General features: G+C 43.6%; 2 protein-coding genes across 4 annotated transcripts in view; both read left to right on the top strand.

Annotated features, from left to right (window-relative positions):
* The first annotated feature begins 10 nt into the window (after positions 1–10).
* Positions 11–3,955, top strand: cntd1 (cyclin N-terminal domain containing 1). The gene is made up of 8 exons (XM_062413784.1): positions 11–72; positions 171–338; positions 1,984–2,059; positions 2,143–2,308; positions 2,401–2,563; positions 2,651–2,795; positions 3,344–3,440; positions 3,559–3,955. The coding sequence occupies exons 2-8, from the start codon at positions 191–193 to the stop codon at positions 3,694–3,696; spliced, it is 933 nt and encodes a 310-aa protein (XP_062269768.1). The 5' UTR covers positions 11–72; positions 171–190; the 3' UTR covers positions 3,697–3,955.
* A 6,940-nt stretch (positions 3,956–10,895) lies between these two features.
* Positions 10,896–20,424, top strand: part of tanc2b (tetratricopeptide repeat, ankyrin repeat and coiled-coil containing 2b) — a 116,667-nt gene continuing 107,138 nt past the window's right edge. For all 3 annotated transcript variants that reach the window (XM_062413844.1, XM_062413846.1, XM_062413845.1), the window contains exon 1: positions 10,896–11,309. The gene's annotated coding sequence lies outside the window, so the exon portion shown is untranslated. The remainder of the gene's footprint in view (positions 11,310–20,424) is intronic.

Consider the following 20,424-nt stretch of genomic DNA (forward strand, 5'->3'; position numbering starts at 1 on the left):
ACGGGTTTCCGCTTACGACCTGTGTGAATGTAACACCACTGTGCTACCTCCAAATGTGCCCCGCCGTGTCAGGTAAAGAAGTTCCTAGTTGCAGTTAGAAGAAACAGCTCCATCTTCTGGAAAATCATCGAACACTCACACGGTTTTATTTCTAATTTTTTTCTCGACAGAAGTGATTTAATCCTTGAAAATGGCGAAAAGATCATCGAGTCACAGGTTTCGAGAAACCGCCGGTGATTTACTGTCTGATGCTCTCATCGACCTGAACAAGAGAAACAAGGAAAACCTGCACAGTTTATCACAGAACTACACAAACTTCAAGAACCAGAGAACATATGGTGAGTGAGTGAATTCTTCATTTGAGGTTGGTAACGAACAAACATTGTGTTTGTTAACATGATAAAGATAAGATATTCCTTTATAGGTCTCATAATGGTGAAATTTGCCTTATTACAGCAAGAGTCAGGAATAAGCACAAGTAATAAGTAACATGTAATACTCAAGTGTAAGTATAATAATTCAGTACTTCTACATATATACACAGTGTAAAAACGATAAAACTATGTGCAGTGTGAGTACTTGGTACATGAATTGTTGTTTTACTCAGACAGACAGACTATTGCACAGTTAAGAGAGTTAACCCAGAGTTGAAGTGGGTCCAGCAGGGGGCAGTATAGTGAATAAATCCCATTCGTTAATTTATCTCCAGCCACCACTAACTAATCAGCTCCAGCAGATTCCTATCAGGCCTAATTACATAGAACTCTTAGTAAACGAAGTATAGTTAAGTCCCAAACCAGTCTTGTAGACAATAAATAAGACTTTGAAATCAACTGGACGACAGTGAAAAGACAAAGTGTCTCTAAGTTTTGCCTCGTCTCTCATTTTAGCTTCTTAGCTATGTTTGAGATGCCATAATGCAGATTTATTCCACGATTACACCAAGATATTGAGCACATGGTGACGTGTTTAACGCTCTGAACATCGGGTTGGAACGAAGCTGTGAGCTGTCGTCACCCTGTAAACCTTCATACACCTGGGGTTGTGAGTGAGCCCTGTCATTACGGAGAACAGCTTCAAACTCCCAACTGCCGGCACCTGAGCAAACAAACCCGGCCAATGCGGCGGGAGCTAAAGACTGTGAATAAAGATGGACGACACACCTTCACTTCCTCCCACTCAGTCTCAGCTGTCAATCATGATTTAACACATTTTTATAACATCAAATGACCAAACTTACTGGGAAAACAACGATTTTTACAAACATCAGTGTGAAAAATGTCTTTTTAGTTTAATCCATGTGCCGTCCACTAACAGGGAGGAGGCAGGGTTTATGACCTATACTGCACCAAGCCACCAGGGGGCGAGACACAAGACACTTTGGCTTCACTTTTGTCTGTATCTTAACTGACAGTCAATGGATGGAGGATAGAAAACAGTTTTAATGATTGTAATGAACTTGAGCTTCTTAGTAGTTAAGCCACACCTTAAGTGCACTTTACTCAAATTAATTCATGTGGATTACCTCTAATATAAGTTCTGTCTCTTTAACATGCTTCACTCTTCGCTCCATTGGAACGTTATTTTATATCGTTATCCGAAGGACGATTTGTACCTCGGTAAACGATGGGATATATTCATGGTTTTTCATTTGCACTATGTTCAATTAGCATCACGGCAGAGAGCTCATAAATGACAGCGGATCCTTGGAGAGTTACGGCTCAGATTTCATTTTATTGATCTCATTTCACAGAAGTAGACGAGATCTCTGCCTGTGTCACTCTACACAGGATTAGTCACACACATTTACTGCCTCCCTTTTACTGCATGCATGATATTGCCTTACAATTTATTTTTTATACGTGCATGTATTTTTTATGCCCTGATTATGGTCTGTCGCGTCTTTACTCAACAGCCACGATGGATTTCTCCGTTTTGTGTTTTTCGCGAACAACATGTGTCCCTCTCTGCTTTTTTACCCAGAATGCATCTTCCTCCTAACTAAGGAGCTGAGACTCGATCCTCTGGTTGGATACCACGCCATGGAACTGCTTCAGCGGTAAAAAGAAGCAGCTTATTTGCCTTTTCCCTGCCTCACCTTATACATAAATGTTCTATAGGCTCGTTTTTGATCTTCCTCAGGTTCATGGTCAAGCACCTCACCGATCTGCTCACCTCCCCCACACTTCAAGCAGCAGCTGCCGACAGACGTTATGAGGATGTTGTGTTTGACGAGATCAAGGATAAGTTCCCTGTGTTCGTCTTCGCCTGCGTGCAACTCGCGAGCAAACTGTTTCTCTTCGAGGACGTAAGTTCTGAGACGTCTGCCCTTAATAACTTTCAATTCCCTGCAATTAAAAGTAAATAAATCTCCCGATAATTGCTCTAACGATTTTTTAGATAATCACAAACAAGGCTGCAGTGCACTTTCTGCACTCAGCCGGCCTCAGTGTTTCCAAGCAGACACTCCAAGAGTCAGAGATGATGATCCTGAAAGCTCTTGATTTCAGACTCAATGCCCCGAATCCTCTGACATACATAGAGCTACTCCTGGAGGTCCTCGGTATGACATCACAAACACAGCGCCACTATATAGGACTCCAGTAATGGAAAGGGCTGCACTGATCTGTGGTCATTTGAACTCTGATAGGTCACAATGAGCCGTCTGTGCCTGTGGAGGACCTCTACGACTTGTGCCACCACGTTCTGCAGTTCGTCAGCCTGGACAGAGCCGCCGTCTACGACTCGTTGTTGAAGACGACCACCCGGTGTCACAGCCCCTCCAGAGAACAGAGGTATTACATCTGGGTTTGAAACAGATTCCCTGATGTCTTGGGGACAGGTGGTTAGCGTCATGGTACAATGAAGAAGCTGATGGATGAATTGTTGAGTAAACTCCAAACAGCTGGGAACTGTCAGTGTTGTTTCAGTTTCAAACTCTGTCTTGTGCTATCAGGTTTCCTCTGTCTTGTCCCCTGGGAACCTATTTACCCATGCGCCTTTGGGCTTTTTAATTAACTTTAGCAGAAAATATATATATATAACGCACTAGGAGAAAGAAACTCCTCATATGTGAGTACTCAGTTTTTAATTTAAGAATGATTACAGACTGGTGTCGTTAGTGGGGGAAGTTATTAAACCTGTGATAAATGGTGGAGTTCTTTGGCCACTTGGGGGCAGCAGAAACGAGCTGTGAATACGACATCGACCCCAACTTGTTAGCAAATATTTTCTTATTTACACATCACGCAGACAAACAGTAATATAGCATCTGTGGCCACCTGGCAAATGAACAGTCCAACATTTACTCTCTTAAATAACTTAAATCTTGTTTAAAACCCAGAGAGAAGTTTGTAACAGTGACTGAGGACTGCATGCTTCTCGGTGTTGGGGTCATTGCTGTGGCTACGTTCACCCTCTCGGTCCGGAAATGGGAACAGGTAAAACACACAGGGTTTATATAAATGTGAATTCTCCATCTTAATTCCTGTGTACGTGTATATAATCCTTACATCTGTTTTTACTCATGTAGAATTGCTTTGTTTTCATGCGTCACAGGTTGTGGCAGAACTGAGTCACATCACAGGAATCTCAAGCAGAAGCATCAGCGACTTCACCCATGTGATACTGATGGGTATTGTTAGCCCCAGTTCCCCTACAACACCAGCTCGAGACCTAATGACACACACCTACTGAGCACTGTGTCGCACTGTCACTGTTTATGGTGGAGATTGTGTGTTAGTCGTAGACGTACCATGATGTTTGGGACAAGAAAAAGGGGATTATAATTTAATGAAGTGTAGTTACAAGAGAAAAGAATACTGGTCTGTGTGTCAGGAGCTGAAATATGTCTTGTTTATTTTGATTGTATATTCTACAAAGCTTAATTGATAGTGATAGATGTTGACCTGTCAGTATTGCAGCCTTGTTGTTGCCAGTAACATTAATATAAATATAAATATAATAAATATTACATTGACCTCACCACACACTGTATATTTCCACAGTTTTTACATTTCCCATGACATATTGTTCCTTTCCCTTAATTTAGATGCATTGTGGTTTGTTGTTATACTTGTGTTTGGTTGTCTGTATGTAATTGCACATAATATGCATGATATATGACTCTTCCTAGTTTTGTTTTTGAGACTGGGAGCAGTAGTAGCTGAATTTAATGTAACAATCCACTAAGCTATGTTAAGAATATATCATATTTAAAAAGTTTCCTGCTGAACATTGGAGATAAACACAGATTTTTAACGACTTCTAAGTCTTTTAAACTGATCCCAGTTCAGCTTCACTTCTCATAGGGGATCGCACCCACAGAACAGATGATCAGGGTGCGGAGTGGGAATAAAAGATGAAACATTCTCATTATTCCAAGTCAGTGAAGCATCTAACTAATATTACAGCAGCTATTTTAAGGTGAAAAGAAAGTTTTATGCTTGAGTGATCTGATAGACTGCAGACTGTGTGAGCTAGGAGCACAGTAACAAGTCAGGCAAGTGGAGTCGGAGTGTGACAGAAACTCTTCTCAGAAAGCTGAGCGTCCTGCACGGTTGGGTGAGAAGTCATCTCTGCCTCGTCCTCCTCAGATTCTCCAGAGAAAGTTTATTAAGAATGTGTGGAGCAGTGGTCGTCGCTCTCAGGAAGTCGTCCACTCAGAGTCTTATGATCTCCTCGCTGTTTGTTTGGTTGAAAAGGTGTTTCATCTTGTTCTCGCTCTTCAGGATGTCTCGGCTTTGGGTTTGTTTGCTCGCTTCCCCTCGGGTGGATCCATTTAATACGCCCTCCTTTCACATGCTCAGATCTGTGATTGTTATGATTCTGTGCAGAGTGTATACTTTATAGCCTTGGGAAAGGAGAAGGCGAAAAATCTGTGTTCCCGAAGAAATCAAACATATTGGCTTCCAGTGAAAGCATGGCCACAAATATAATAACACCTGAGATGATGAAATGGAATAGAAGCTCGACGAGTGAATGGATAAAAAGGGAAACCAGCAGGTAGCGAGGAAAAATGGCCGGTCGAAATCCTGCTATAAACCTGCAGCGCAAAACATATCCCAGAAGACTTACATCTGGATGCCAGGGGGGTTTTCCTCAGTGGGGGATCTTTGAAGTCATTGCCAGCTCTGCAGTAATGCTCTGGGTTCCACTGGAGATGGCTCGGAGGCAGGACACCGAGCCTTTGTTCCACGGGCTCAGACGAAGCACTTTCCCAGGGCCACACGGGGGGGGGGCGGCTGCAGGTGGCATGCAAAGAGGGTTTGGAGTCTGGCTGTCTAGGAAAGCCGTATTTCTTAAGAGAGTTATTGAATAACCTCTACTATGCAACTGTATGGTTGGATTTCCAATTCCTGAGTCCAGGTAGTGGGTTTGTTGCCTCCATCGAGGAGGTTGGGTTTCCAACCGATACCCATTGAAATTTGTGTGTGTGTGTGGGGGGGGGGGGGGGGGGGGGGGGGGGCACGACCCAAGGAAGAGCCAGTTCAACTTGATCAGGGGGTGAATTTAACTGTTTTTCAATATTTCCGTCATTTTCTTAGAGAATCGTTCATGGATTTTGAGGAAAATTTTTCACATGTTGTTGCAGATTCAAATAGAAATCTATACACAATCTACTCAGTGTCATTGTTGTATTTTTTACTCACAAGCTCTGCAGAAAACATGAACCATGACTGTAACAAACAACTCCTGCATCTCAGGAGTCTCTTGTTTCACATCAAAAGGAGCATCGATGCAGTAGATCCAGTGAAAGGAATATATCTCTTTCTGCAAGTGCAACACAAACACATTTGTTGTTACCGAGGTTGTCAGCACCCTGTCGCACCCGCAGCCAGCGAGTGTAGGAGAGCATTTACAGGCTCAGCCATCATCGGGTGTGAAATCATGTCGGAAAAAACAAGGCAGTAGGAGCGTGTAACACCTGCTTCCACTGTCAGGTGTCAGGTGTCAGGTGGATTAACTGTGTGTGATCGACTGCTGCTCGTCTCTGTAGCCACAGAGCTAAAGGTAAAGACAAAGCCCACACTTAACATCAAGTTGTTATGAGAGGAAGCATTGCCAGAAACTTACCCAGTCTTAACATATTTCATTTTTTTTAATTAATGACAAAAATTCACAGATAAATAAAGAAAAGAAGAGCAGAAAGTGAAACTTAAAGTGAAATTAATCTTTTAACCATTAAGTCATCTTAACGATTAAACCTCAGACTCGTGCAGTTTTTCACAAGTTGTAATATATAAGAGGGAATAAGTTCTGTTTTACCTTTAATGTCAAACAAAAAATGTCTATACAAAAAAGACTAGGTAAAAAAATATGTTAATACTTTTTACAGATTTAATTTAAATTCGGTAGAAATGCAAATATGTCTTTGAAGAGGTTTAATGAACCTGTGTGTTCTTCTGAGAAATAGACATTTTTTAATTAAACATTCATTGAATTGAGATTCATGTACAATTAAATTATACTTTTAATCTGCAAAGTTCGCATTTACACTTCTGGGAGACAATTGAAAATGTCATTTTAAGAGTTTTTTATCAATTCAACTTTGACAGTAAACAGATCAGAAAGTGAGTATTTAAGTATTTAACTAAATGTTGACTAAGGGTGTCAGATGGATCCCATACAGATGATCCTTGTATTAAAATGCAGCACTTGGAAATATACAGCTTGTGTATATGAATGAGGCTGTGATGCATCACCTCAGCCGTTGGACAGACCTGTGTGAGAGATGAAGGCAGGAACATGATGTTATGAGGTTGTGAAGCTGTAAACAACCCTCTCATGTGTCTGTCCCAATGATGTGTTTCCATGGAGATCCCATGCATCTGGTAAACACAGACACCCCCCCCCCCCCCTTACACACACAAACACAACCGTGGAGACGTACACAACAACTTCACAAGTGTTCTTTACTTATTTTTATATAATTCTGCCTCAGGTTACCGTTTTCCTTGGACTACATATTGTTTTGGAATTGCAATGCTGGAAATACAAGTCCTCGGGAAAAATGTTTGACTTTAACAAATGCTGTTTGGGGATCTGCCTTGTCTCCACTGCTGCTGCCCTGTGAGTCGGAGCAGCTTTTCATTTTCTCTTATTGTGCTTCATCATGAATTCCTTCTTTTTATATTATGTTTTGATTAAACACACAGAAGCTGTAAAGGATAATGAAACAGTTATAGTTAGGGCTCAGGTCTTTTACTTAAGTAAAGGTAGCAGTAGCACTTCCTGAAGAGGCACCATTTATAACTAATGGATAAATCAATGGTTAACAAATCACTTGGTCTACTAATGTTTTATAGATCCTTTAAAAGTCTTTAATAAGAACAACTTTTGGACTCTGGGCTGTAACTCCTCTGGGATGCAGGACATTTAAATTCAAATCAATGCGTGCAAAACTTAAAATATCATAAAAATAGACAAAACAATACAGCAAATGAGAAATGCTGATGATAAGAGAAGGAAAATAAAATATTTTTGTAAAGACTGTGTCAGAATAATGCATTAATAATGTGTCATTTATACAGGTTCTTGGTTTTTTAGTAAATCACTTGTGATAAACGTTGGGGGAGGAAATAAAAGGTTCTATAATCCATCATCAATGGAAAGTAATCCAGATGTCCTGCAGCCCTTTTTCTACACAGGCAGTCTAATGATCCATTGGAGGAGGGGTCGACCTGAAATATATAAGAGATTAAAAAAGGAGCTAAACAATGTCTTTGAGGCGGATTTGACACAACTTGGCAAAATGTGTTTTTATTCATCTGTAATCACGGATTTAAAAAACATTGGGCAGTAATGTAGGGAAGTGTAAAACCCATTTTAAATGACGCCTCATCAGAAAGTGTGAGGAAAGTATCACTAGTCCTACATTCTAGATATAGAAAAACTTTAAAGTCAAATTTACCTAAATTACCAAATGTAAAAGTTCTGATAAAAGACGTATACTCGCTCATTCACAAATCAGCATTACTCCTGAGAATCATTTAAATCAGCTGCAGGCATCACACACAGTTTTCCAGAGGAGCTGCTGGCAGAGGATCCAGCCGGGCCGGGCTTCACTGAGTCGCTGTCAGACTTCTCCGGCTTCTCCCTTATGTTTCCCCTTGATTAATCTCACTGTGGTCGGCTGAAGGACCCTTCACTGTTCTCCATTCTTCATATTCAGACCCAGGGAAAGTACAGTGGAGGACACACAGAAAAGGATGTGGCAGGGTTTGATTCAGTGCTGGTGAAGGCGCATGGGTTTCTGATGGTAGTGGTGGTGGTGGTGGTGGAGGGGGGGTTGGATTCCACTGTGACCAACTCGTCCATCACACTCACACACACACACACTCACACACACACACACACACACTCACTCACCGTGGCAGATAGCCTGCACCAGTGCCTGTTTCCATAGCCTCCCTCAGGTATTTCTCATTTCCATTTGGGGAGAGGAGGGAGGCCGTTTAAAGTACAAATATGCCCTTTGGCAGGTTTGTCATGTCTGCCAACTGAAGGATATATTTAGGGATACTGCTTACAAGCTGAGACCTATGATGTTGGCAAGTGTCAAACATGGGAGCTAAAGGTTTTTCCTTCTTTCTGATAGACTGTGTAATTAGTTCTTTTTAATGATTTAGTGCACATCACAGGCCGGGAGGAGACACACCTTTTATTAGGATAAGTACTTTAATATCAGTCTGTACTAATATTTATCATGATAAACGTCACATTATTTCTTGTAAGTTTAGAGACAGATTTATGCCTCTGAGTGAAGGGTTGTGGTATTTACACTCTTCTTTATACAGAAAATGACACATTTATAAAGTGTTAAACCCATAAACTGTAAATTAACGATGGACGACGTGTCTATTTCTCCCACTATCCAGAAATGGAGCCAAAATATCTGTGGTACTAACGTTAGCATGTTGTTCATTTTGAGCTGTAATGAAGAGACTATCTTTGAGAAAACGTATTCAACAGGTATTTTACTTTTTAATTTGGTCCATGTCCCATCCACTTACATGGAGGAGGCGGTGTTTATGACCTACACTATTTACAATCTATGGTTCCATCTCCTCACAACTATTTTACTATATAATACAGTATATTGTTATATTTCTACTGATGAAAATTGTATTCTGATAATTGTAGCGATTACCTTGCATCTCACATCCCTCTCATAGTAGTAGTAGTAGAAAATACACACATTAAAGCAGTAATAAACACAACAGTAGAAAACTGGAAAAGGAGTTCTTGATTCAATGGGAAAAAGACGACTGGCTGCCAGTGGAGCTCCGTGAAGCTCACACTTGAACGGACAAAGGTCAAAATAGCTCTTGAAGTTTATTCACTGTGTCTTAACAGGCTGTCAGAGAAGGTAGAGTCTCCAAATCAGTGGTGCTTGAGAAGTACACTCGGTGTTGCACTGGGGAAGAAGCGGCTGCACCGACGGGTTCTACCTCTCTACAGTTCATATCTGAAAACTGGTTTGCAAATGAATTAGAGAATAAGGAGATTACAGCTAATGCCAGATAAGGACATTATCTCCCGCTTTGTAATCTGAGCAAAACAGCACTTTGTGTGGTGGTAAATAAAACTGTATTTAAAATAAGACCACTATGCAATAACAGGGCCACACTATTATTATTATTATTATTATTATTATTAATAACTGGTGCTGCTATATCATTACATCTGTAAGATTAACTAGTATTATTTTCCGGTCACAAAGAGCTTAAATATGACAGTTACACAGTTGTCCCTGGCCTCTCCTCTCTCCCCCACTTCTCCCCCCACACCCCAGCCGGTCGAGGCAGATGGTTGCCCACATCGAGTCGGGTGTCTCCCCATCAATCGCCCAGTGTTTGCTCTTTGTTGGAACTGTTTTGTTTCAGTATAGTATTACAAGGTCTCAATCTGAGGATCCCCATCGCGAGCTGACAGTCCTTCGCTCTGGACTGAGACCGATGCAGCGATTTGAAACTGTAGAATCAATATAAATTGTTCTAAAAACACCTTCAAAATGTCCTTTATCTCGGATCCTTTAAGAAAACTGTGTGTATTAATGGGCGTTACACTCACACACCTCACAGGTTTAAGGTCGAGCAGAGTGTGTAGTTATTGTTGCTCCATCCTCCCCTGATTGTGATTCTAGCTGATGGCCTGTAATGTTATTGACTGATGGAGGAGGGGGAGGAGGTCAGGATAATGTCTGACACGGGCCCACCTTCTGTCCATCTATCATTTTAAATGGCACACGCCGTGGTCCAGCCAGGGTGAAGGGGTGGGGGGTGGGGGGGGATTGAAGTTTGATTGGCATCGACCTTGTTTGCGTTGAATAATTATGAATGATTTAAGGTATTAGTTCCTCCGCTGGTCTCATGAATAATCCACGAGACCTGCCTCCTGCCCCCCCACTGGATGTTTGTTGCTGAGCTGCCTGTGATCTCCTGGGACCTCCCGTCAAGCTGGAGAACACACTCGTACCGGAAGTGCTTTATTCTTTTAAACGCACACGTGCCCTCAACGAAGCTATTTTGCAAGGTTATACTTACTGTATTTTTCTTTATTATTTTAAAACACTTACATCTGTTTTATATGCACTATTCTTCTGTTTCAACTTAATTGTTTCATTCAGATTCATCCTTTTATTTCCTTTGCCTCTTTTATTATCTTTTATTTATTTTGCATAAATTTAGTCTCTGTGTTGTTTTTTAGATTCATATAATCTGTGAATATGGTTCCTGATAATCCCTAGAAATCTTTTCTATTCGTGTGTTTTTCTTTTATGCGTATCCTTATTTCAGTTCGTGGACATTGCAGATGTGTTATTTTGAAAAGGAACACCGGACGTGTGCAGCCTGACAGCTGCGGGGATCTTCACGCATCGCTCGGTGGCTCCGCTCCATGTTGCGGCGCTGCGTGGCACTGGGCACCGACTGGCTCCGGCTGCAGCGCGCACGCATGTCGTGAATGGCATCGACCTTTGGCACAATCTTTGGCCGAGACGGAGCCGCGATCCCGGGCACCCCTGCGACCTGCGGCACGCCGAGCCTGCGGTACGCGATCCCGCGCCACTGCCGCAGCTGTGAGCGTCTGCCGCACCGAATGAAGCCGCGTCGCTCGGTGCGGGTGTTTTCAGCCGAGCTGTTCCGGAGCGACTGGGAACGTGCGCACCGGGTCGAGTGAATCTGAGGGAGCGAGGAGCCGCGCGGAGCTCTGCGGCCGCGGAGCACACGGAACCGGGCGGCAAGAGGAGGAGACAGAGGAGGGTGATGCCGGAGCTGGACAGAAAAACAAAGATTCGAGTCTGAGAGGTAATGTGCGCTGCCCGCTTCTTGAACTTCCACTGCTCCGCCACTGCTCCTGTGTTAATGTCAAAAGTTGATCACGTCTCTAATCAGATGTTTGTGTTCGAGGTGTCCGGCTCAGCCAATCAATAATCCATAATGCTCATTTCTTGCCTGGGCTCATGGGCAAAGCTCAGTCGGTCAGATAAGCCAATAACTCCCCCCAGTAGTGTTTAACGAGATGGACTTAGCTGCTGCTTTGTGCACAACAACACGCGTTTCAATGCCTGCAGATCGCAACATGTGTGTTTGCAGTAGATCTGCATGTGCAACATATTGTATAGTGTGTTTTTAACATCATCTCCTGGTGAAAAACATTCACACATAGATAATACACCACTGCAGGATTGTCAGTTTGTCTTGTTTTAATATTTATGTGATATATTAAATGTCTTTTTTCTATACTCTGATCTACTGGAGACGTTTTTCCCCAAATTCTGAAATTCAGGAATGGATGTAAAGATATAGACTCAAGAAAAATCTAGATCCTAAGCTGTAGACAGGCCACTGCACGATAAAGACTCTACGCTCTGCTGTACAAGAAGGTTAAAGCACGTTTACATTATTAAAAACCAATAACTGCCCTAATACGTCCTTACCTTGCTGGTGAAAATACTTCAAGGTGCACGTACAGGCCTATTACAGAGTACTTGTGTAACCTATATTCATCGTATATACCCTCCCCAGAAGGGGGTTGCCCACCCAGACAACACACCGTCCATAAAGTAAAGAGGTTTATATGGAAGAAGCTGTTGTTACTTGCTCAATGGCTCCAGGCCAGCACCTACCTCACTCTACACAGCCTATTATCTGACATCTGGTCCCTCTCGACAGGGACTTATGTGGTAATAGTATGTTTCTACAAAGGCCGTTAATCTGCGTAATGCCTGTTGTTCTGCAAAGGGAAAACACTTATTTCCCGTTGATCACCAGTCGCCACTTTTTTTATATGGAGGAACATGATTCTGCTCAGGATGAGGAATGTGTGAAGAGGAAGAGGAGAATCTCAGTTCTCTGGTCCGCCCCCCCCCCCCCCCACCCGTGTTTACTCTGTTACATGGTTAGACCTGAACATGGTTAGAGGTTTGTCAGACTTGCAAAAGCTGTCACTGCAGAAAATGTCATGTCTGTAGCATAGTTTACACACACACAAACACACACTCACACACAATCACCAGCCTTCATCCAGAGAACTAGTGTGATAGAGCCTTTCCCCCCCCCCCCCAGAAAAATAGGTCTGCAGACGGGTGAGATTTGAGTTCCAGTGTACTCATGGTTTTTGCATGAGGCTGGAGATGCACGCCGTCTCTCGCTGTACTTTCTTTATTCCAGTTCTTGGTTGTCAGCTCGACTCGGCGCAGATAAAAGACAGTCATCCTCAAAGCCTTCTCTCATCACATCAATGACATGTGCTAGTTTTCTGCTTTTTCTCCTGCTCCCCGAGTCCTGACACACATCTGTGAGTTCACAGTGTGTGCAGGCTTTCCATTATGAGATCATGATGTGTTTTTTTTCAGTCCATCAGCTCTAAACTTTTTGTCTTTCAGTGCTTATCTCGCTCCGCTCAAGGGGGGTGGTGGTGGGGAGGGGTTAGTGACAAGGCCTTGTTTTCCACAGCCCGAGCCAGCACAGACCAGCACAGACCCTGCTGTCACGCTCACTGACAGGCCAGGGGTTAAAATAAAAAGACTCCGCTGCAGCTACAGGACGAGGAGGATTACGCCGAAACTTAATTTGAGAAAAAACAGCCTCTGGTCTCACATTGTGTTCAACAAACCTGCTGTATAAATAAAAACATGCGACCAATCTTTGAATGCAAAAAACTGTTCATCGGAGTCGAGGCTCATGTATGTTCATCGTTAGATACGGAAGTAGACGGAACCTTCTGATCGTTCTCAGCCTTCATTTCCATGGGGGCAGTGCATCACGATCAAAAGACACAAGGAAATAATTTCAACAGAATCTGATCTTTTTGACGAGAGACTTTGTAAGTTGGTAAGAAACTTCCGGCATCTACATGGTGTTACTTTGCCCGTTACAGACGTTATTGCTTCCATCTTGAAAAGGGAACATTATCGCAACTTGTCAGAAACTCTCGAATCTGCGCTGCCCTCTAGTGGATGAATAATACCACTTTAAAGGAGGTCTGTGGGCAGTGGCGTTTGAAAGTGAGATATCGTATGTTAATGAGTCTGTAGTCAAAGATAAATGCATCTCAGTGACCAATCTTTAACATATTACCCTCTCAACCACTAAACCTCTTAATACCACTTTGGATTTACTCCATCTTGTTAATTGGTCCATTTATTCTCCATGTCTGTCGGGTAGACGTAAACATCCAGATATTTGTATTGCAAACACTATTGTGTCCCTGCAGAACAAATCACATCTTAGTTGTACACACATTTATTTCACTTGGCGTTTTTACAACAGGCCTCAGTAATTGTACAGGGGCCCTTTGTCCACCCAAGAAGAGCAACAACAATAATGTACACTGAAAAAAACAAAGTCCTCCAGCGGCAGTCGGATGATGAGAGGCCGTGTTTGTCTCCTGGTTCCAACCAACACTTGGTTTTATTATATCATTTTATTCTTTAAGCATGACCACAATAATTCCATAACCATCAATAAATGTATTTTATTAAACCATAAAATCAAAGGTTCTCCTAACATTAACAAATAGACAGTCTGAGGCAAAGTGGGTGAATCAAAAATGCATTTTGTCTTCAAATTATATATATAAAAAACCGCAGTGATATTAAACATAACATTTCCTTTGCAGAGTCACCAACAGTTGTTTATAGTCGGTTTCACAAAACAGTTCCTCGTAACAAATGCACCATGTCTGAAACTGCACTTTGTATTCTTTCAAAGTGGTCGGAGTTAATTAAGAGACTTCAAGCAGGACTGTTCCCTCGGTTTTGAAAAGGTCTTTTTTTTTTTTAATGAGCTGAAATGGCTCTTTCTGGTGTGAGTCCACGACCGAGCCCCGACTGCACTGGGTGTCGCCCTCTGAATCTTATCAGCTCTGAAAATGTGAGATTGTTTCCTGCAGTGGGAATAAAGGTGTCGTCCTCTGGGATGTTTTGATTCATTCCCCTCAGCGCTGATGGCAAATGGCACTTCATGCTCTTTTAATCCAGAAAAACAGTCGAGGAAACCAGGAAAACCAATTGGGGGGGGGAATAAAATGCTAGGCTTGTCAGTTTTGCATGTGCATGATTGTGCATGTGTGTGTGTATGTGTGTGTTGTGTCGTACGAACAGCACGGTCATCAGTTTAGAAAATAACTGCAATGCAAAGGGAATTGGAATTGATATTTTGGTCATAATTTATTTCCGTGTTGGTTAGTAACTTAATTTAAGCCCCCAGGAGTGGGACAGGCGGTTATGATATTAAACGCAAGGCGAATTGGGGGGGGGGCTTTGTATATAGTTGACAAATGGCAGTACAGTAAAACACAGGTGCTTTAATGTACATAAAATACGTCTTCATTAAGGAAATTGCCTCATTTGCAGGAGAAGGAGTGACGGGGCCCTGCCTGCTTTGTAACGAGGGCCACGCTCTCCCCAGGCAGGTCCCTCGTTCTCAGCGTGGCCCTTTGAGTAAATAATAATGATGCAGAAAAGGCGTCTTTTTTTTAGTGCCTCATTCTTTCTTGTTAGTGACAAAGGTAAGTCGGGTCTTTTCATCGCGGAATAAAAGCAGCGTCTCTCCTCTTTGTCTCGGTGTCCTGCTGAGAGTCAGCGGTTACATCCGACTCTCCTCACCTGTACCGCGAGTCTCCGACTAGGGGAGGGTGTTGAAGTGCGAGTTAGGAATCAGCCGTCTGCTGGTGCAGCTCCGTCTCAGACGATCAAGGTTGTTCTGGGGAACCATTTGCCACAAACACCACAACATCGCTCTGTGCTGCTTTGTTATGGCGAAGAAGGGCGTTCGACAAAAAGCAACAGCGCAGCCGAATTCTGAATTTGTACAGGAAACATCTGCGATTATCAAAAAACCAGAATAGATTTGCAGGAAGGTGCTGGTGATTGTATTTCTCCTACATGCTGTTGCCTGATTCTCTTCAAAGCAGCTGAATATACACCTTTAAAAAAAAAGCAGCTCAAACCAAAAATACAGTGCAGGATCAGAGTGCTGTTTTTGTCGGCTTGGTTCAAGGGAGGCTGCTATGATACGTCGGCCTGCTTACGATTTCATAACAATAAATGGGAGTGCTGCATCAATATATTATAACTCAAGGTTTATGGGATTTTTTTTCTTTCTTCCCCACTTCATATTTTAGTCTGGCTGCGGCACAGCTTTGTATTTTTGTGTGTCTGGCAGAAGCATGTGTTCGGTTGCAATGAGCAGTAACTATTCATATGTCCCCGAAGAGAAGGTGTGTAACAAGATCTGCTGTTTCACATCAGAATAGATTAAAGCCTGATGAGCCTGTGTGGAGAGAGAATGGAAAGTCTAATACTTTACTTTACTGCTTCTCGTTTGTATCTGCACGTCCAGGTTTAACAACTATTTACACAGGATGTGGAAACCTCAGAGTTATACTGAACGCTGTAGGAGAGCGGTAGAAGCATCTTCATGTATAGAGGCCTCGCAGTGGAGTTGATTTCAGGTCACCCTCTCTGGGAAAAGGGGACATTTGGGTTGGATTGAATATTGAGTAAAGTAGATTCAGTTTGGTGGCTAGCTGCAGTATAGGGAATTGTTCATCCATGTTACTTGATGGGACGTGGATCAAACGTAAGTAGCTCTTATCACACTCAAGTGGGTTCTCTGCTAAATAACAAACAAACTCTTATGAAAACCTTCTCAGCTGAAGTTGCAGCAGATGCAGAAATAATCACATGTATACGTCGACCTGTGCTAGAATCAACAACCCTACTGTTTTAACTCCTAAACAAGGATGAGAACAATCTTTGAGATAATCTCAACGGACTTCCTGCTCCGCGTGATCGGAGAAACACGCGACACACAAGTCTTTGGAAAGCCACTTGGTGTGAATGGCGTGCAGCTGCTGGCTCAGGTGGCCTGTGAATGTGCCGCAGAAGACATTTAAGTGGCGTTCTGTTGTTTTGGCATCGCAGCGTGGACGTAGGAAATTATCTTCAAAAAGCTAACGAGGCCTGAAAGACGCCGACGTGACTGTGTGAGGCCGGGAGCTCGTTCAATAGCTGAGCTCCACGATGTGTGGGAAGTCGTCTCCAGCCCTAGTTCGCACAGATATATTTCATATTGGCAGTTACTGCTGGGACCGGAGACTCTGCTGCTGCATTGCAGCTCTTAATGAAATCAAGTTAATCACTTCTCTCCGGACGAGCAGGAGAGTTACACGTATGATTGTATAAGTGCTACTTCCTTAAAAGGACGTGACACTACCTGATCTGCCAAGATGGCTTCGCTTTGAGATAACCGAGAGCGGCGAGACGGCTGAATCCAATCAGGCTGCCACTCAAACTCTCCTCCCGGGGAACCAGAGATCCCTGTTAGCCTATTAGGGCAGCAGCTTGAGCCGGCCCCGGCTGCTGATGGCAGATGAATGGCGGAGTGTCAATCAGACCTGAGAGCGGCGTCTCGCTGCAGCAACCACAGCTATGATACCGGCAGCCCTTCCTTTTGCAGTGTTGTTCTGGAGCAGCCGTGACCTCCGTGACTCCTCCGTCAATATTTTTTTTACGGTGAAAATGCAGTTTTCTCGCCAACAGCTGGTTTCTGGCCGCTGCAGCCGTCCACCCTGTTCTCCTCTGGTGTCACTGTTAGCCGATTATCAGGGACCCTCCGTCATGAGAGCTCTGCATTTCAACCACGTGCTGCGAGGGGTTCACAAGATAAAAAGGGTTACCACCATGTCACCTATTTCATTCCTGTACATTGACGCCGCCGCCGCCGCCGCCACCAAGGCTAATGTGTAATGTGATCTGTGGGCCGGCGTGAAGCTGTCAATGAAACACTGGTGCTCTGTCACATCTAAATGGAGCCCCTGTTCCTCGCGGTGTGGCGCTCAGTGAGCAGTGGGAGATGGGCCCCAGCTCCGAGATGTGAAGCACCATTAGTGGGTTAACTTCATTATAATTTGCCAGGCGTGTCTGTGTCTGTGGGACATAGTGGACACGTTGTTGTTAATACAGCTGCCTCCATTGGCTTTGTGTGCTAAACCGGGCGGTGACGCCGAGTGTAGGAGTGCGGGAGAAAAAAGGGATTTCATGAAACTTGGCGTTGTTTTGAGTGGCGGCCACCGCTGGTTTCAATGAAGCCCTTTGTGTGGAAGTACAATGCATAAGTGGCTGTAAATGGAGACGCCCGAAGATTCACTGGGAGAAATATGTCCCACAACTGGAGACGATAGTAATCTGACTGAAAACATCTTACAGCAACTTTTTAAAATTAAGAATATCATGATCTTCTTTGGCGTCTTCTACGCACATTTTTTAGATTTTATTCGGTGTTAAATACAACGAAAGCTTGCACAGAAGTACACACTGAAAAAGTTCTATCAGTGAACACAGTCCCAGAAACAACAACAACAGCAACAAAATGTGATTCGATAAACGGCCTCTGCTCTGTGTGCTGTCACTCTGCAGCCCTGTGATGCTACGTGGCACAGCAGGCTGGTTTCAGCAGCACTCTGGGCTTCTGCTCGGGCCACGACCGTTTGACTGAGGCTGCGCACGAGAGGGAGAAGCACGTGCACATCAAAAAGATGAACTCAGTTTTCCTCAGTTCAACCAAATGTCACGTTATTGACCACAGTGCTTGCAGCTGTATGTGGGCTCGGCCTGTCGCAGATGAAATGTCTGGAGCTTGAATGTGGGAGGTATGTTTGTTTAACACTGAGTTTTTAAAGATTGTGTATAAATGCAGAATGTGTGGTATCGCACACGCTCAAACCTTTATTTCAGAGGATGAGACAGGTTCCTCTGATATGAGGAGATGCATGGCGGCGCTGACAGACTCCACGCACGGTGCCAGGGCCGCCGAGTGGCCCTCTTCAGCAGCAGCTTGTTTTCAAAAGGAGGGGGGGGGGGGTCTGGTGGTCTCGTGCTTCGCCTCCAGTCACCAAATATATGTCCTTGTTCAGGCATGAGGGTTCATTGTGTGAGTGCTCAGAACAAAGAGTCCCCTCTGAGTCGGGCTAAAAATACTGCACAGCACCTCTGCCCCGAACTACACAGCAAGGGACAGGAATAAATAGTAAACACACACTCACACACACACACACACACACACACACACACACAGCTAAATGCAGGACACTTGTCAAGTATTAAAGACTTATCCAAGCTCTTAATTAATTCACTGGTAAAATAAACGACAATAAATAGACATTGAAAGATGGGGCATTTTTTTTTACATTTTAATTTCTCAGAAAATAATTCATGGATTTTTTTTTTTTTTTAAAAGGCATATTTAGGGAATGATTTGGAGCAGCCTGATTGAATTCCAGGGGATAATTGGTCCTTGGCGGAGGAATGTGCTCTGCTGGGGAATCCAATAATTCACCTGTAATTCATCGACTGCACCGAAACGGGCTGAAACGTAAAATTCAGATTTCACGACTCGTACTTATATTTTCAAAGAGTGATTTTTACTACCACCTGTTACCGTTGGAGCCTGTTTAATAAAAGTTATCTTGTCTTGAATCAGCCAAGTCGTGGCCGGTTCACTTGAAGTCTAATATTTGCAGGAATCACGCCTGTTGCTTGTAAAAAGGACTCGGAGTGAAGCGGCCTTCCATCAAACCGAGGGTCAGCCAGTCTCCCAGTGGGCGACAGGAAGCCGGGGGGGCCGCCATTTAGAAACGCCTAATTAGCCTCTAATTGATATCCAGCTGAAACCCCCACAGTGTTAATGCCAGTTTGAAGGAAAGTGCAGAATGTCCCCCTCTCAATTTAGCCAACAAGACACAGGAGGCCCCCCCGGAGCAGTATTTCACATGGTGTCACGGAGGTAATGACACGGAGGCTCATTAGTGAAGCTGTGGAGGATAATACAAAAACACACAGTCCATATATAAGTACTTTAATGTCAGAGCAGCCAGGAGAGAACTGGCTCTGTTCTGTGGTCAGTCGGAGTTTTAAATTCCTCCTGCAGCTCTGTGCCTGGAATCTAAAGGAGGAGGAGAGGGAGGAGCACCACCACCACCACCACCACCACCACCGACTCGTCAGTTTCATTATTAAGCAGCAGTAATATTCCCATCATCCCACTCTTTCACGAGATGTAAACGCTGTAATGAGATGGATTTTAAGAACAGGGCTAATCTTTAAACCGGCTTCTTAACTAAGATCCCTTCTTTCGGTGCTTTTGAAGGCTCCAGCATCCCCCCCCCCCCCTTTCCAGTTCTCAGACTGTATTCTCCTCATTCATCTTGATCAGCGCTGAATAAAAGCTTGTGCTCGAAATAGTCAGCGGCTGTGAAGTGTCTGCAGACTTCTGACTGGTTGCTGGGTGTGGAGGGACAGACGCCTCATGCTGGGTTTAAAGCTGATCCCTGTCAATCCACCGCGTTGGGATAATGACTCGACACACTGCCATTCAAACCTCCACCCGCCACTTAACGTATTGACGCCTGCTCAGCGGCTCCATTGGTTTCTTATGATTGAATGGTGAGCACACGTTGGTTTGTTAAAGCCTAGCCGACTGATGGAGGTGTTGGTGTTTCCCCTGCGGATCGTTATCAGGTGGAAATTATATATTTTTGGGGATAGTTCGGACTTTCAGACCAATTGCATGAAGTTGAGGCGGCATTAAACGATAGAAGAAGAACGGAACAGGAAGTTGTTCACAGGATTGTTTGTAGTCTTCACCTCCGACAACGAGGACGTTCCTTTTACACGTGTCATGGTTCATTCAAACGGGAAGACACCGTTTTATCTTTCAATTTCCTGTTGTCACTCTACCATTTACTGCCTTTCTATATGACCAATACACTATTGATTGTTACTCCATTTACTCCACAACACACAATCACGAGTCACTTCATTTGCTTTGAATTCACCGGCGCTTGTTTTCTTGATCTCGCGTCACGGTTAATATCATTTAAATTTAAGTGGGGATAACAACAATAGGTGTTTGTCTT

Source organism: Platichthys flesus, chromosome 20, assembly GCF_949316205.1.
Source record: "Platichthys flesus chromosome 20, fPlaFle2.1, whole genome shotgun sequence".
Classification (NCBI taxonomy): Eukaryota; Metazoa; Chordata; class Actinopteri; order Pleuronectiformes; family Pleuronectidae; genus Platichthys; species Platichthys flesus.

What these genes read in the sequence shown, in the direction of transcription:
- cntd1 (XM_062413784.1), top strand. Translation starts at nt 191, where the DNA reads ATGGCGAAAAGATCATCGAGTCACAGGTTTCGAGAAACCGCCGGTGAT. An exon ending in AGCCCCTCCAGAGAACAGAG is followed by an intron (nt 2,796 to 3,343) that starts GTATTACATCTG and finishes TTTAAAACCCAG; the next exon opens with AGAGAAGTTTGTAACAGTGA. An exon ending in CGGTCCGGAAATGGGAACAG is followed by an intron (nt 3,441 to 3,558) that starts GTAAAACACACA and finishes CATGCGTCACAG; the next exon opens with GTTGTGGCAGAACTGAGTCA.